Source organism: Anthonomus grandis, chromosome 6 (assembly GCF_022605725.1).
Source record: "Anthonomus grandis grandis chromosome 6, icAntGran1.3, whole genome shotgun sequence".
In the NCBI taxonomy this organism is placed as follows: Eukaryota; Metazoa; Arthropoda; class Insecta; order Coleoptera; family Curculionidae; genus Anthonomus; species Anthonomus grandis.
This window is the reverse complement of record NC_065551.1, coordinates 31,023,644-31,037,194: the sequence shown is the minus strand read 5'-3', so window position 1 is coordinate 31,037,194 and position 13,551 is coordinate 31,023,644. Positions and strand designations below refer to the sequence as shown.

At 31.3% G+C, this 13,551-nt stretch overlaps 1 protein-coding gene across 4 annotated transcripts in view; it reads left to right on the top strand.

Moving 5' to 3' along the window:
• The first annotated feature begins 1,210 nt into the window (after positions 1-1,210).
• The window catches only part of LOC126737324 (scoloptoxin SSD14-like), a 38,002-nt gene continuing 25,661 nt past the window's right edge, over positions 1,211-13,551 (top strand). The window contains exons 1-2 of one of the 4 annotated variants that reach the window (XM_050442186.1): positions 1,211-1,399; positions 7,882-8,030. In XM_050442186.1, the coding sequence (XP_050298143.1) occupies positions 7,978-8,030 (53 nt within the window). In that variant the 5' untranslated portion in view covers positions 1,211-1,399; positions 7,882-7,977. Of the gene's footprint in view, positions 1,411-6,207; positions 6,334-7,881; positions 8,031-11,420; positions 11,581-13,551 lie in introns of those variants that run through there. The other 3 variants (XM_050442185.1, XM_050442187.1, XM_050442184.1) reach the window with 3 other exon arrangements.

Sequence of the window (13,551 nt, the reverse complement as noted above, 5' to 3'; positions counted from 1 at the left end):
AATAGTCCATGGACAAATAGTTTTGCAAGGCACTTTTTATAAGAACAAACTCAATTAGTATTGCTCCATGAATTCATGAATTAATTGGCAACACAATACACAATATTTCCCAAGAAGGCCCATACTTTCATAATGAATTAGCATTTTTTTAAAGAATATTCGATAGGAGTACTATGATTTTAAGCTGTCAGCTACGAGTAAATGTCTCTATAATAGTAGAGGAACCTATACTATGACCTTCACTGATCACGTTACAGGTTAAAACAATTTTTTTCATCTACAAATAGGTTCTGCAAACGTTTTCTGAAAAATCATGTGCAAAGTATAATTAATTAATGATTAAATAATTAATTGTTTAGCAACATTGCACGCATTCCATTGCGCAATAAATTATGTACAAATCAAAAGTATTTAACTTGTGCTACATGCATCCACTAAGTTGCCTCCTTTTTCCTTGTCTAGTTATTGGGCTGCCAGGTGTATACAGGTAAATCGCAGTAGCATGATAATAACATATTATTTTCCAGGTATAATTAGATGCATTACGGAAGAAAAACACTATTTCCAGGAGATCCAGACACTATTAAGAAAATAAAACCATGATATAGAAAAAGGTGAAAAAGTCGAATTCTCATTCATATATCCCTTAAAAATAAGCAAAGAATTATTATAAAATTGGGTATTTTCATACATAATGGGACAAACCTCAATAGAAAAACACCATTTTAAATTATTGCCAAGAATATAAAAAATTGAAACAGGGATATATCCGAAAAACTGACTAAAAAGTCGAGATTTTGGCTCTCCTAAGACCTGTATCCTGGACGCAGTTTAAATAAGTGAAGAATTCTTATAAAATGAGTGTTTTCATACGTAATTCGATAATTCTCAATAGAAAAACACAATTTCGAATTAATACCGAGGATATTAAATTATATTCTAAATACTGCCTTTGCATCACATTTTTTTTAGAAATCAGCGCATATCTTTATCAAGCGAATAGTGTGTTAACTATTAGCTATTCTAATGAGGTACCCATTTTAAAATTCAATAAGGAAATTTACATTGTTCATGCGACCCATACAATTTAGATATGCAAGCTACATATGTACACGTTTTGTATGGGTAATTTACCACTAAGTCTGCGGCCGATAAAATTACAAAACCCAGTTTAGCATATTAAAATAGCCGAGTGACCTAACCTAAACACCTCTTTTACTCTCGCAGACGGACCCAGTACCGCGTGGTTCACGCTAATGGTACGACGAAAAGTGAACGTTTCTATTCGTACCGGAATTATTTAGACCTTTATAGTGCAACATAGTAAAATCTCGTATAAGGATACCCAATATCAAGTGATTAATTGTGGCATTTACAAAGGAGGGCAGAAAGGAAACAGGTGATGGTCTCGTACGTCTGTTTTGTATTTGTTATTGTTTTGATTTAAAGTGAATATGTGTACATACCGGTTAGGGTACCTAATATAACGGAAGGTCATAGTTAATATATTGGCACCTTTTAAAATTATATACAGAGGCTTTTGTGTAAGTTACCAAACAAGTGATAAAAATATAGTTTTGGAAATGTCATAGTGATAACATAATTACAGGAGTTATTTTTGCCGTTGTATATTTATAATTAATTCACTTGTGATTTATATTTATTTGTTCCTTAGGGCTTTGTGAAGAATAGAAAAATGCAACAATACAATTTCAATTTGAAAGTAATGCAGGAAGAACAAGAGAAAATTATCACTAAACTTTAATGTTAATAAAATTAAGAGACAAACAAGAAAATGTTAAGGAAATATGCATGATTTCTTAAGGGATATGTAAAACTTCTTTTGATTGCAATAGAAAATAGAGATAATGGTTAATGTCTTTAACCCATCAAGACGCTAAGGAACAGAAGGTGACTCCTTTAGATTTAAGACTTAATATAGAGAGGCTAGACGGATCTGATTGGAGTTATTGAAAATCACTGTTGACTCAACCCTCATCTGCACCTATTGGGAGTGAATTAAAACTCGCTGTGCCTGTGCTGTTGTAAAGCACATAGAAAACGTGATTCAGATTAGATAACCCAGGGAGGATGAATTAGGATAACCTGTGGTAATCACTATAATACGTCAATATTATTCAATAATTTTAGACACAACCAAAAACCATATGCGAGCATTTAGGATTTTGGGAGGTGTAGGAATGGAATCGTATGTGTCACTGTCCATTTATAATACCAATCACTAGACGTATTTTACGTCTGTTTAGGCGTAGTAATTGTCTGATGACCACAGCGTCAAATATTGTGTTTCTTAATAGCTCGTCTTATGCCAAGTGCTTTCATCCATCTCCAACGAGGTCTATTATCAATTAGATTCTTTGTCGATGCGACGCATTTTCGTAATATTTGAAACATTTATGTTATTGATAGCTCTCTCTTGATGGTTCTATTCTTCATTTAATCCCTTGTTCTGGGTCCCAATTTATTAACTCTCGGAGACTTTAGTTGCATCACTTGCTCAATATTCTTCTTATTTACCTGATTTGTGTGAAATATCAGTGTTACTTACAACCATAAACATAACCTTCGTTTTTTTTTTTTAAATTAATTTTCAGGCCTAAAATTGTGCTTATTTTTTTTACGTGATTCAATAATTCCTGAAGATCGTTTCCATTATTCGCGCTTATTATCTGCATATCTGATTATGTTGATGATACTATAATAATATACCTAGTAATAATAATAATTAATTAAATCTCGTTACCATCTAGACTGCGGTGCTTAAGGTACGATATTAGATACCTGCATTGTCGAAGGCTTTCTCATAATCGATGAAACACATGAAAACATCCTCTCTTTGGTCCTGATAATTTTGTACCAAGATTTGTATACTGAATATTGCTTCTCTTGTTCCAAAACCCATTTTCAAGAGACCGTTTGGGTAACTGTCTCTTGCCGCAAGCTTGGAAGTTCCTCTGGAATATGTCTTAAATATTAATTCAAAGTGTAACCCATCTGCATTTTTATTGGAGGAAACTTCCATCTATATGTCAAAGTATAGGTTAATAACTACATCGAAATTGAAAAAAAAATAGCAAAAGGGTTTGATGAAAGAGTAGAGAAAGCGGTTTAAAAATCAATTCTGTTTGGTTTCAGTACTAGGTACTAGCATTCGGTAACTTTTCCTTGCTAATACCCCGCTTTATTTTAACTATTGTTTTACCAATATTAAGTATGGTTAGTGCGTTTTTACCCCTGTAGCTGAAATAAATTTTCGAGGTCATTCCCAGATTATTTCCTCATATTAATAAATATAATGTATAATAAAAGAATGATTTAAGTTAAATAATAATTGCTCGATTAGGAACTCTCACGATCATAACTACTTATTTTTAAATCCGGTAAATAACACATACTACGCAGTGAAAAAATCTGTGAACAGCCTATTTACTTATGGAAACTATTAGCGTTAAATTAAGATATGGGTTTATGAATATCGTCAATTGCGTAAAGGACAAGAAGGACAACATGCCTACCCAATTCGAGAAAGAACAGGACATCCATCGAGGACTCCTTTGATTACTTCTAAGAAGCATGTACTAATTATTATTATTATTACTACTATATCAAATAAATTTTTCTCTTAGTCCACAGATACGGTCACAGCTCCGATAAGTTATTCGTTAAATTTAAACTGCTTAATTTACTTGAGGCAGTTTTATAAAATTATGCAGAAATCAGACGAGTGATCAAGGTGACCGAAAAATATTATTTTAGAATTCGAATACCAATTACACAATATGTTCTATGGATATTCACTCAGTGTTCATCAAAAACTGAACTAATATTTTATAGATGATCTGAATTACCTGTGAATATCTTAGGACTATTCAGAGAATGAATCAACAATTTTAATATTCCTGAAATATTGTCGTTTACTGAATGTTGATTTTCACATATTCAAGCACAATTGTCTGATGTTAGCTAATATCCCTTATGACAGATATAGTCAAACTCTAAGCTCTTGTAATATAGTTAACATAAAAGAGCAAGTTTGAGTCTGTAGATTTACCAATTTTTTAAACCTACATATATACTAAGAGATCAAGTAATTTGGATATCCTAAAACTATTACAAACTTCACTATCGATAGAATCTTGAACTCTTTATACCTTTAAAACTAGTTGAATGCTAAAATACCCATCCTTTATTTCTATCTAGATTTTGAAATAGAGATAAGATCTTATGACATATTGCCATGCCAAAAAATTACATTTTTACACTCTTATAAAGAAGTAATGCAAATTTAATAACGAAATTGTTAATGGATGCGGATGATTTGAAGCGTCATCATCATATATCATATACGACTGCACTTTTTAAAACTTTATTCTAAACCTAATTACTATTATCAGGTAACAATTTTCATTTATACTCGAGATCATATTCACGCCCACATCCATAAATAGACTTGAACTTTTTAAAGATTTATCTAGTAATATCTAGTAAAAGCGCTTTCACATGCCTTGTTCACGCCCTAAGCATCAGCAAGAGTATGTACATACATACATCGGGCTTTAACTTATTTAATAGTAAAATTGAAATTGCGTAAATCTGTAATGGCGATTGTTATTTGAAGTAGTGTTTTGATGGAGAGATTTTCGTTGACTGAAAAAATTCCTTTAATCATTTTATCAGTAGTTCCTCTGAATTCCAAATTATGATTAATGTTAAAGGTTTCTTCAAGACTTTTTAGAATAAAATTCAATCGCCAAAATCAAATCTCCCTAAGAAAATTTATTACATCCATGTGGCACGACTTTATAATATAATTTGGATAATTTTTGTTTCTAAAAATACCAAATAAATATTAACCTGCTGAATTCTAGAATTAGACTAACGTAAATTAGTGTTAAAAAAATCCCATAATCGAAATGCAGTTTCAGTAGCGTGAGGGTGCATATAAATTAGTTTTAATTTATAGCGCATAACATGCTTCAAATAAATAGATATTCTGGAGTGTATTTTGTTTATTGATATTGCATGCATACTACCATTTACTGATTATGGTTTTTTTTTTTGTAAAAAATTGTTTATTGCAAAATTACAATAAGTGAGATCCTCTATTTCAATTTATTGTAAAGCCATGAAGATGAATTAAATATAATTCGAAACGTTAGCAAAAAAAAAATAAATAGTTTTCTTTGGCACTTGACTAATTTACCCAGAAAACACCGCAACATCTAATTTAGAATTTTGGTCATTAACTCACAAGAATTTCTAAAAAATAATAGAAGAACTTTTGCATTTATCATATACCTTTGCTGATGTCACCATTTATAGCAGGCAGAAATCTATACCCTATATTGTAATTTATAATTTTATTAAAATAGATATTGAAATTTCACATTGACATCATTGGAGACCCCACACTAAGAAGAAAGGTCTGTAATCGCATAAAAAAGCTATAGAAGAAATAGGACTAAGTACTACTAGAGTAAACGGGGAAAAGATCATGATATATGTGCAAAAAGTTAGAGACGCAAAAATAGAAAAGGGGAGAGTATGGATTATGGATGAGTAATATAACATTATAACTAATCTGATAATTCTTCCACATTCATCTGACCCTTTTTCTATTAATTACACCGCATATTATTTTTATTATCATATAAAATTAATTTAAAAATAATAAATATTTAATTTATTGTCTTCCTATTAGACGTAGCGAATATTTGGCGCTTATTCACTCTGTACATTACATAATTTGTAAAAATTTCCATCTATAAGCAATAATTAAAGTGCAAAATTTCAGTGAACATCCGCATATTATTTTTAATATTATATAAAGTTATTATAAAAAATATGATTTTTTAAACGTTTGCTTGCAAGTACAGTGTGAAAATTGCTAGTAATAATGTTATTATTATACATTACGTGTGATAATTTGAAATAAATTAAAATTTTTCAGTGATTTGTTTGTATTTTTATTTGTTTTATGATGACCAACGGTTAAAAAACGCATAATTAAAAAAAATGTAAACAAAAATTCTGAATGGCAAATAATTGATTACATTATAGATAATTTTTGATAGTTGCATCATAAATCTATTGTCTTCTACCAGACGAAAGATTTTTTTATTGCTTTAGACCATTGTAAATTATTTGAATATGATTATTTACCCATTAAAACTAGTCAATTGAATTAGTAAGACGTATTAAAATAACGTGGTGGTATTTTAATAAAAAAAAATCGTAACTCACAGTCATTTCTAGTAGAGTTTTCGGTTATGTATGATTTAGTTTTTGTTCTGCCCATTTTTATAATATGAGGTATGTAGATGAATATTTATTTAGACGTACATATATGGGTCGAATTCCTCACTTAACAATTTATGAATATGGCACGATTATTATTAAATTATTTAAGTTTATATCACAAATCTTAAGTTATTTCCTGTTAGTTCCAGTTTAATGAAAATCGCTTTTCAAATTTTAAGTTGGATTTTCACCTTGCAAATTCCTCTTTTTGTGATCCTCCTGTAATCTTTAAACAAAACAAACTTCTTTTACTTTCGGGGATTAACTTATTAAAATAGTTAAGGGCATCTTCTGCTCTATTGACCTATTGGGACACTTTATTTTTTTCTAATTTATATTTTGTCCCTTATATTACAACTACCTTAAAAAAATAACAAAATAACTTTGAGTCTTTATTTTTATGGCACCTTACTTCTATTAAATCACTCTCATTGCATTATCTTTGCAGTTTTGATAAAATAATTCGAACGCTTCTATATTATACACGTGTGTAACATCTTAGGAGATATCTCTGTGGCTCATTTTTTACTTTCAATTCACAACTCACATTCACAATTTACTCTTGTGTTCAGTATCACTGCGATATACACTTACATTTTATCACTAAACTAAATATCTGCATACGAATAAATCGAAACATAAGCACTCTATCTATGTGAATGTGGATGGAATAATAATTGTCGTACTTAACATGAGATCGCGTGCTAAGATATGGGATACTCTGGTACCTAATTATAGTCTAGATGCGAAATGGAGAATCGAGATACAGATCGACCTAAAACTTTCGTATCTGCATTAAAAGAGCGACTTAAGGATTCTTTATTTCCTTGTTGAATATCTCCGGATTTTTAAAAACGGTATTTTAATAAGCACCAAATTACGCAAATTTTTTAATCGACTTTCGACCTCGAAATCCCAATGGTGTCTCTCGAATTTATGAATTATGACTTGACGCGTTGTACGTTTAAGCAAATATGAATTTAGAGCTTATTTATTGGTCAAGGCTATTAAATTATTATTTAAGCGTTGACATTATTTACTAATACAATTGCAAAGAAGATTAATCAAAATGCTTCCGTCAGATAAGTTAAATAAAAATTACTAAAATTTTATCCATTTTCCATTTAAATATGTCCAGGTAAAAATATATCTAAAGAACCATATTAAAAGGCTTTGATGATCTATATTTTAACCACATAAAAGATATCAGAACAAATGCAGTATATAGGAAAAGACGTCAAGTATTATAAATTTATTAATGCAAGTCTAAATAAAACATTGACACCAGTGGAATAACCAAAAGTATCCAAAAAATCCCTTACTAATTCTTTTCTCATTAATTATATAACAATAGTTCATGCTCTTTTAAAAAATAAAAGAGCAAGAAAAAATAAATGAAATCATTAAAAAATAACAAATAACATAATTACCAAGAAGTATGGACACACTTAATTTATGGACAAGATATTATAACCTTGATGCTACTTAGAGATAGAAGAAGAACTCTTAAAGATTCAATTATTAAATAATTTTTACATTAATATTGTTTTATGTTTGTAGGTTAGCTGAAGAAACTTTAGGCCACCAAAAGGCATAATGGGGTATTACCGTTACTAAACTAAGCTCTAGGGACATCTGTGATAAAAAAAACTGAAAATGACCATTACTTCGCTGGACTTTGTGGATGGCACAATTAAAAGAAGAAGATGGTAAGTTTCTTATGTTAATCATATTTAAGTAATAAATTATTGTTCATTTAATAAGCAATTCCATTACCTTGGAGCTGAACGAGATCTATTAAGAATTGGTGAAGGAGCTAGGGAACGCTCAAGTCGTAATTTAAAATAAATGAAATGTTTAAATTACGATTATGTTTCGGATGAAATAACAGGACCCGGATATGCAAATTAAAGAATAATTTATTTATGTAAAAATATAAAAAGGTGTCTTATTACCTTTGCTATAAATCCATGCAAAAAGTTTATTTTACCAGAAATCCAAGCACGTAGAAATCCTTTGGTGGAGGTACTAACAAAATTTAAACGATTACTAAATCTATGAGTTTTTTTTGGAATTTTCCAAATTGCCTAAAAGATTGTGGATTGAAGGACCAAAGGTCTAAAGCTCATGTGATTGAATTGAATCAAGAAGCTTAAAATTGCGACAATCTGGCTAAAAGAACTTCATTAATTTAGCTGATTGTTTAAGAACTTTGCTCATAGAAGCTTTAAGTTATCAGATACCACAGTTTCTGTTTAAATTCTTTCTATGAATCTTATTAGTAAAAAGACTCATAGATGCGAAAACACAGTCAACCAATCTTAGTAGTTTCTTTAAAGTCTTTACTTCTGAAATAGTTCTCAGCAAGAGTAAACCAATAAAACGGAAATCCTGTCTTACGAGCAGAAGGCTGTTTTTTGAAGAAACATGCTGAAAAAAAGCAGCAATTGTTTTTTTTGCAGTAATCCAAGCATGTGGAAATCTTTTTGTGGAGGTCTTTTTGCTTTTATAGTATTATGGGATTATGTACCCGAAACAGGGTCAAAAGTACACTTTTTCGCATTCTACCGCATTTCACACTTCAGCTACATCTTAGATCATCTTGAAATTATGTTTTTCTGACTTAGTTATGATGTATATAAACGAGAGAGAATATTTCATACCGATCGTCAAAGAATCTTGGGACCCAGAGAGGGTTATGTGCATAAAACAGGGCAAAAGTTCATTTTTTCGAATTCTACCGCATTTCACACTTTAGCTACATCTTGGATCGTCTTGAAATTATGTTTTTCTAACTTAGTTATGATGTATACAAACGAGAAAGAATATTTCCTAGCGATCGTTAAAGAATCTTGGGACCCAGAAGGGGTTATGTGCCAAAAACGGAAGCAAAAGTTCATTTTTTCGAATTATACCGCATTTCACACTTCAGCTACATCTTAGATCATCTTGAAATTATGTTTTTCTGACTTAGTTATGATGTATATAAACGAGAGAGAATATTTCATAGCGATCGTCAAAGAATCTTGGGACCCAGAGGGGGTTATGTACCCAAAACAGGGTCAAAAGTTAATTTTTGCGAATTCTACCGCATTTTACACTTCAGCTACATCTTGGATCGTCTTGAAATTATGTTTTTCTGACTTAGTTATGATGTATATAAATGAGAGAGAATATTTCATAGTGATCGTCAAAGAATCTTGGGACCCAGAGGGGGTTATGTGCCCAAAACAGGGTCAAAAGTTCATTTTTTCGAATTCTACCGCATTTCACACTTCAGCTACATCTTGAATCATCTTGAAATTATGTTTTTCTGACTTAGTTATGATGTATATAAACGAGAGCGAATATTTCATAGCGATCGTCAAAGAATCTTGGGACCCAGAGGGGGTTATGTGCCCAAAACAGGGTCCAAAGTTCATTTTTACGAATTCTACCGCTTTTCACACTTCAGCTACATCTTAGATCATCTTGAAATTATGTTTTTCTGACTTAGTTATGATGTATATAAACGAGAGAGAATATTTCATAGCGATCGTCAAAGAATCTTAGGACCCAGAGGGGGTTATGTACCCAAAACAGGGTCAAAAGTTAATTTTTGCGAATTCTACCGCATTTTACACTTCAGCTACATCTTGGATCGTCTTGAAATTATGTTTTTCTGACTTAGTTATGATGTATATAAATGAGAGAGAATATTTCATAGTGATCGTCAAAGAATCTTGGGACCCAGAGGGGGTTATGTGCCCAAAACAGGGTCAAAAGTTCATTTTTTCGAATTCTACCGCATTTCACACTTCAGCTACATCTTGAATCATCTTGAAATTATGTTTTTCTGACTTAGTTATGATGTATATAAACGAGAGCGAATATTTCATAGCGATCGTCAAAGAATCTTGGGACCCAGAGGGGGTTATGTGCCCAAAACAGGGTCCAAAGTTCATTTTTACGAATTCTACCGCTTTTCACACTTCAGCTATATCTTGGATCGTCTTGAAATTATGTTTTTCTGACTTAGTTATGATGTATATAAACGAGAGAGAATATTTCATAGCGATCGTCAAAGAATCTTGGGACCCAGAGGGGGTTATGTGCCAAAAACAGGGTCAAAAGTCCACTTATTTGCATTCTACCGCATTTCACACTTCAGTTACATCTTGGATCGTCTTGAAATTATGTTTTTCTAACTTAGTTATGACGTATACAAACGAGAAAGAATATTTCATAGCGATCGTCAAAGAATCTTAGGTCGCAGAGGGGGTTATGTGCCAAAAACAGGGTCAAAAGTCCACTTCTTTACATTCTACCGCATTTCACACTTCAGCTACATCTTGGATCGTCTTGAAATTATGTTTTTCTGATTTAGTTATGATGTATATAAATGAGAGAGAATATTTCCTAGCGATCGTCAAAGAATGTTGTAAAATCAAAATAAAATCATCAACTTCTATTGTTTTTCTAAAACTGGTAGCTTTAACCTTCTATTTGTAGAGAAGTTTTGCAAATCCTTCAAGCGCAATTTTTAAATCGTAAAATTTTAAAAACCCGTTTAGTATAGAATTACAGTCCTAAATTATTATAGCACCCTTATCAACACATTGTATATTTTCTGTGCTTCTCTGATGATTAAGAATTTTTTTATGTGTAACATTTTCTGTTTTGCTTTACATAAAATAAACGTGATTTACTGGTTACCTGTAATGCTAAAAGGTAACAAATTTAACGATTTTTTTTATGAAACACGTATTGCGGTGAACAAAGGAATATGAAAACCTGGTTTTTTTTTATCATGTTTTGTAAAATATACATTAAAAAGTAGCTTGCTGTTAAACATAAGATCACGCAAAATCAAGATAAACATACCGAAAATCATATATGTCACTACCATGGCTCTATTTATTTACCTTATTTGATGATAGGCCTAAGGTTTATTTGCTCTTTTTCATAGTAACTTGCAAAATGTTTATTTATTTTTATAAAAAATTCATGTTCCTGATTAGATCACATTTTTTTTCTCACGAGACTTTACATCGGAAATTTTCGCCAATGTCGTATTCCGTTAGTTATATGTAGATATGGATGCAGCTAAATCATTTAAAGTCGGTAAATAAATTAAGTTATTAAGTTTTTTGTGATAATAGTGAAAATAATAATTCATTTGAACACAATGGCTAAGATATCTGAAAGTGCTAGAAATGATGAACTAAAGCAGTTAAATGATGAAGAAAACGTTTGCACGATAAATGATAGACGATTAGGGTACGTAATTTAAAAGCACGTTATTAATATGAAAAGTGAATACCTTTTACTATCAGTTTCGGTTTTTTAAAATAATTAAGTTGTAGATAGTATATATATAGGGGATGGCGCAGTGCTAACTTTCTACTCGGATTACTTTGCCTTTTTTATTTAAGAGTGTTATATTACGTTTAAAGCAAGTGGGTAAATAAAAGTAAAGTAAATGTAAAAAAATTTCAATAAAATATCGACGTGAACATATCAAAATCATCTAATCTTAATAGTCATCAATATCAATGTAACTTTTCCCAGTTTTTCCAACAATATCCTGCTATTGATTGATTTGATGTATGTTATTATTTTTGCATAAGAAAAATCACGACGTCCAGACGAATAGCAGAGCGCACGGAATCCATGCGTGAGCGTTGCCGGATTTCGGCTTTACGCACCTCTTTATACGTAATGATCGATTCCCCAACCTGTATAGTATAATAATGGTTATGGACTTATTTTGGGATTTCAAAGAGCTTAGTTCTATCTATCTATAACCTAATAATATTAAATTCATAATTAGTAGTGCGACCAGAACTTCGTGGAATTTCTCTAATAAGTATAATCACGCAAATCACCCAGCTCGGCTGAAAATTGGGTGGATTTATCCCGTTTCCGTAATGGCATTTGTCGTCACATTGATGTTATTAATTTTTAGTTTTGATGAATTGATAAAAAACGAAACTGGATATTCAATTGTGCACATATCAGGGTTATACCATTAAGAAAACTGATTCACAATGTCTGGCTTAATCAATGGGGTGTTCATTCCTTTGCTTATGTCACAGTCAGCGTAATATTTTGCGGCACTCTTGAAAAAATGTATTCTAGCGCTTTTACCGTTCGTGATCACTTAAGACTGCTAGAAACATTTATTTACACTGTATTTACTTAATACTACTTCGAATCGCGAACTTTTCACACGTCTCCAAAGATGTCGTTGCAGCCCCGATTGCGACATAACGATGGTTTCGAATTGACGGAGAACTGTATCAACTGTGTTCAATATCGTTACAGATTGAATATTTGGGCTGTAATATTCAATCAACGGTTACAGTATGCATGCATTTTTCGTTGCCTCCACTTACCGAATTTATGATTTAAGCGAAAAAGTGCTCTTAAGTGAACCAATCTCCTTGTAAATAAATTTAAATGTCTAATAAATATATCAAATTTATTATGCTAAATACATTTCGTAAAAACCACTAATAATAATTATCAGTAAGCCACACAAATACCACGTGTTTCAAAAATTTCAGAACTAATAAGTTGTGACTTCCATTAACAATTTCGCGTTTATTCAAAACCTGAACAGTTTATTACGGTAAACAGTATTAAGGTACATACGGTAAACTGAAAAAAAAAACGCTGCTGGGCTTAAAATTTAACATCTAAGCATAAAAAGCAATAATGATTATTCGTGTCCTTCGTGAGCTACCAACTATGGTGCGCGATGTAAACCTAGTCGGTAATTATACCCAATCGGCGGGGTCCACTCATCTATACCAGTTTTTTGCTTTTGCTTGAAAAAGGTCCTTAAAAATGTTTCTTGTTGCCTTTTGATCTTCTGTATTGGGTAAAGTTACTGGCAAGAAGTCACTTCTTATCGTAATTTCAAAGCAAGCTTCCAAATAAATTTGTTCTTTATTTACTCGTCTATACCGTGATCTCTTGTGAAAAGTAGTGATAATTAAATAAAAAAATAAAATGCCAGAAGTTATTTTATTGTCAAATCCGGAAGAGGTGAATAGTCTTCAGCCGAATAAAAATGGTGAATCCAAAGTGGATAATAGGTACAGGTCGCGGAACACAAGGTAAGGACACAGCCCTTACAAGATATAAATTGTTTTATTTCCTTATTGTGCGGTTTGGTGTTACTTGTAGATATAAAGTGGTTATTAAGTAAATAAAATCCACTGTTTGCCCATGATTTAAAAAAAA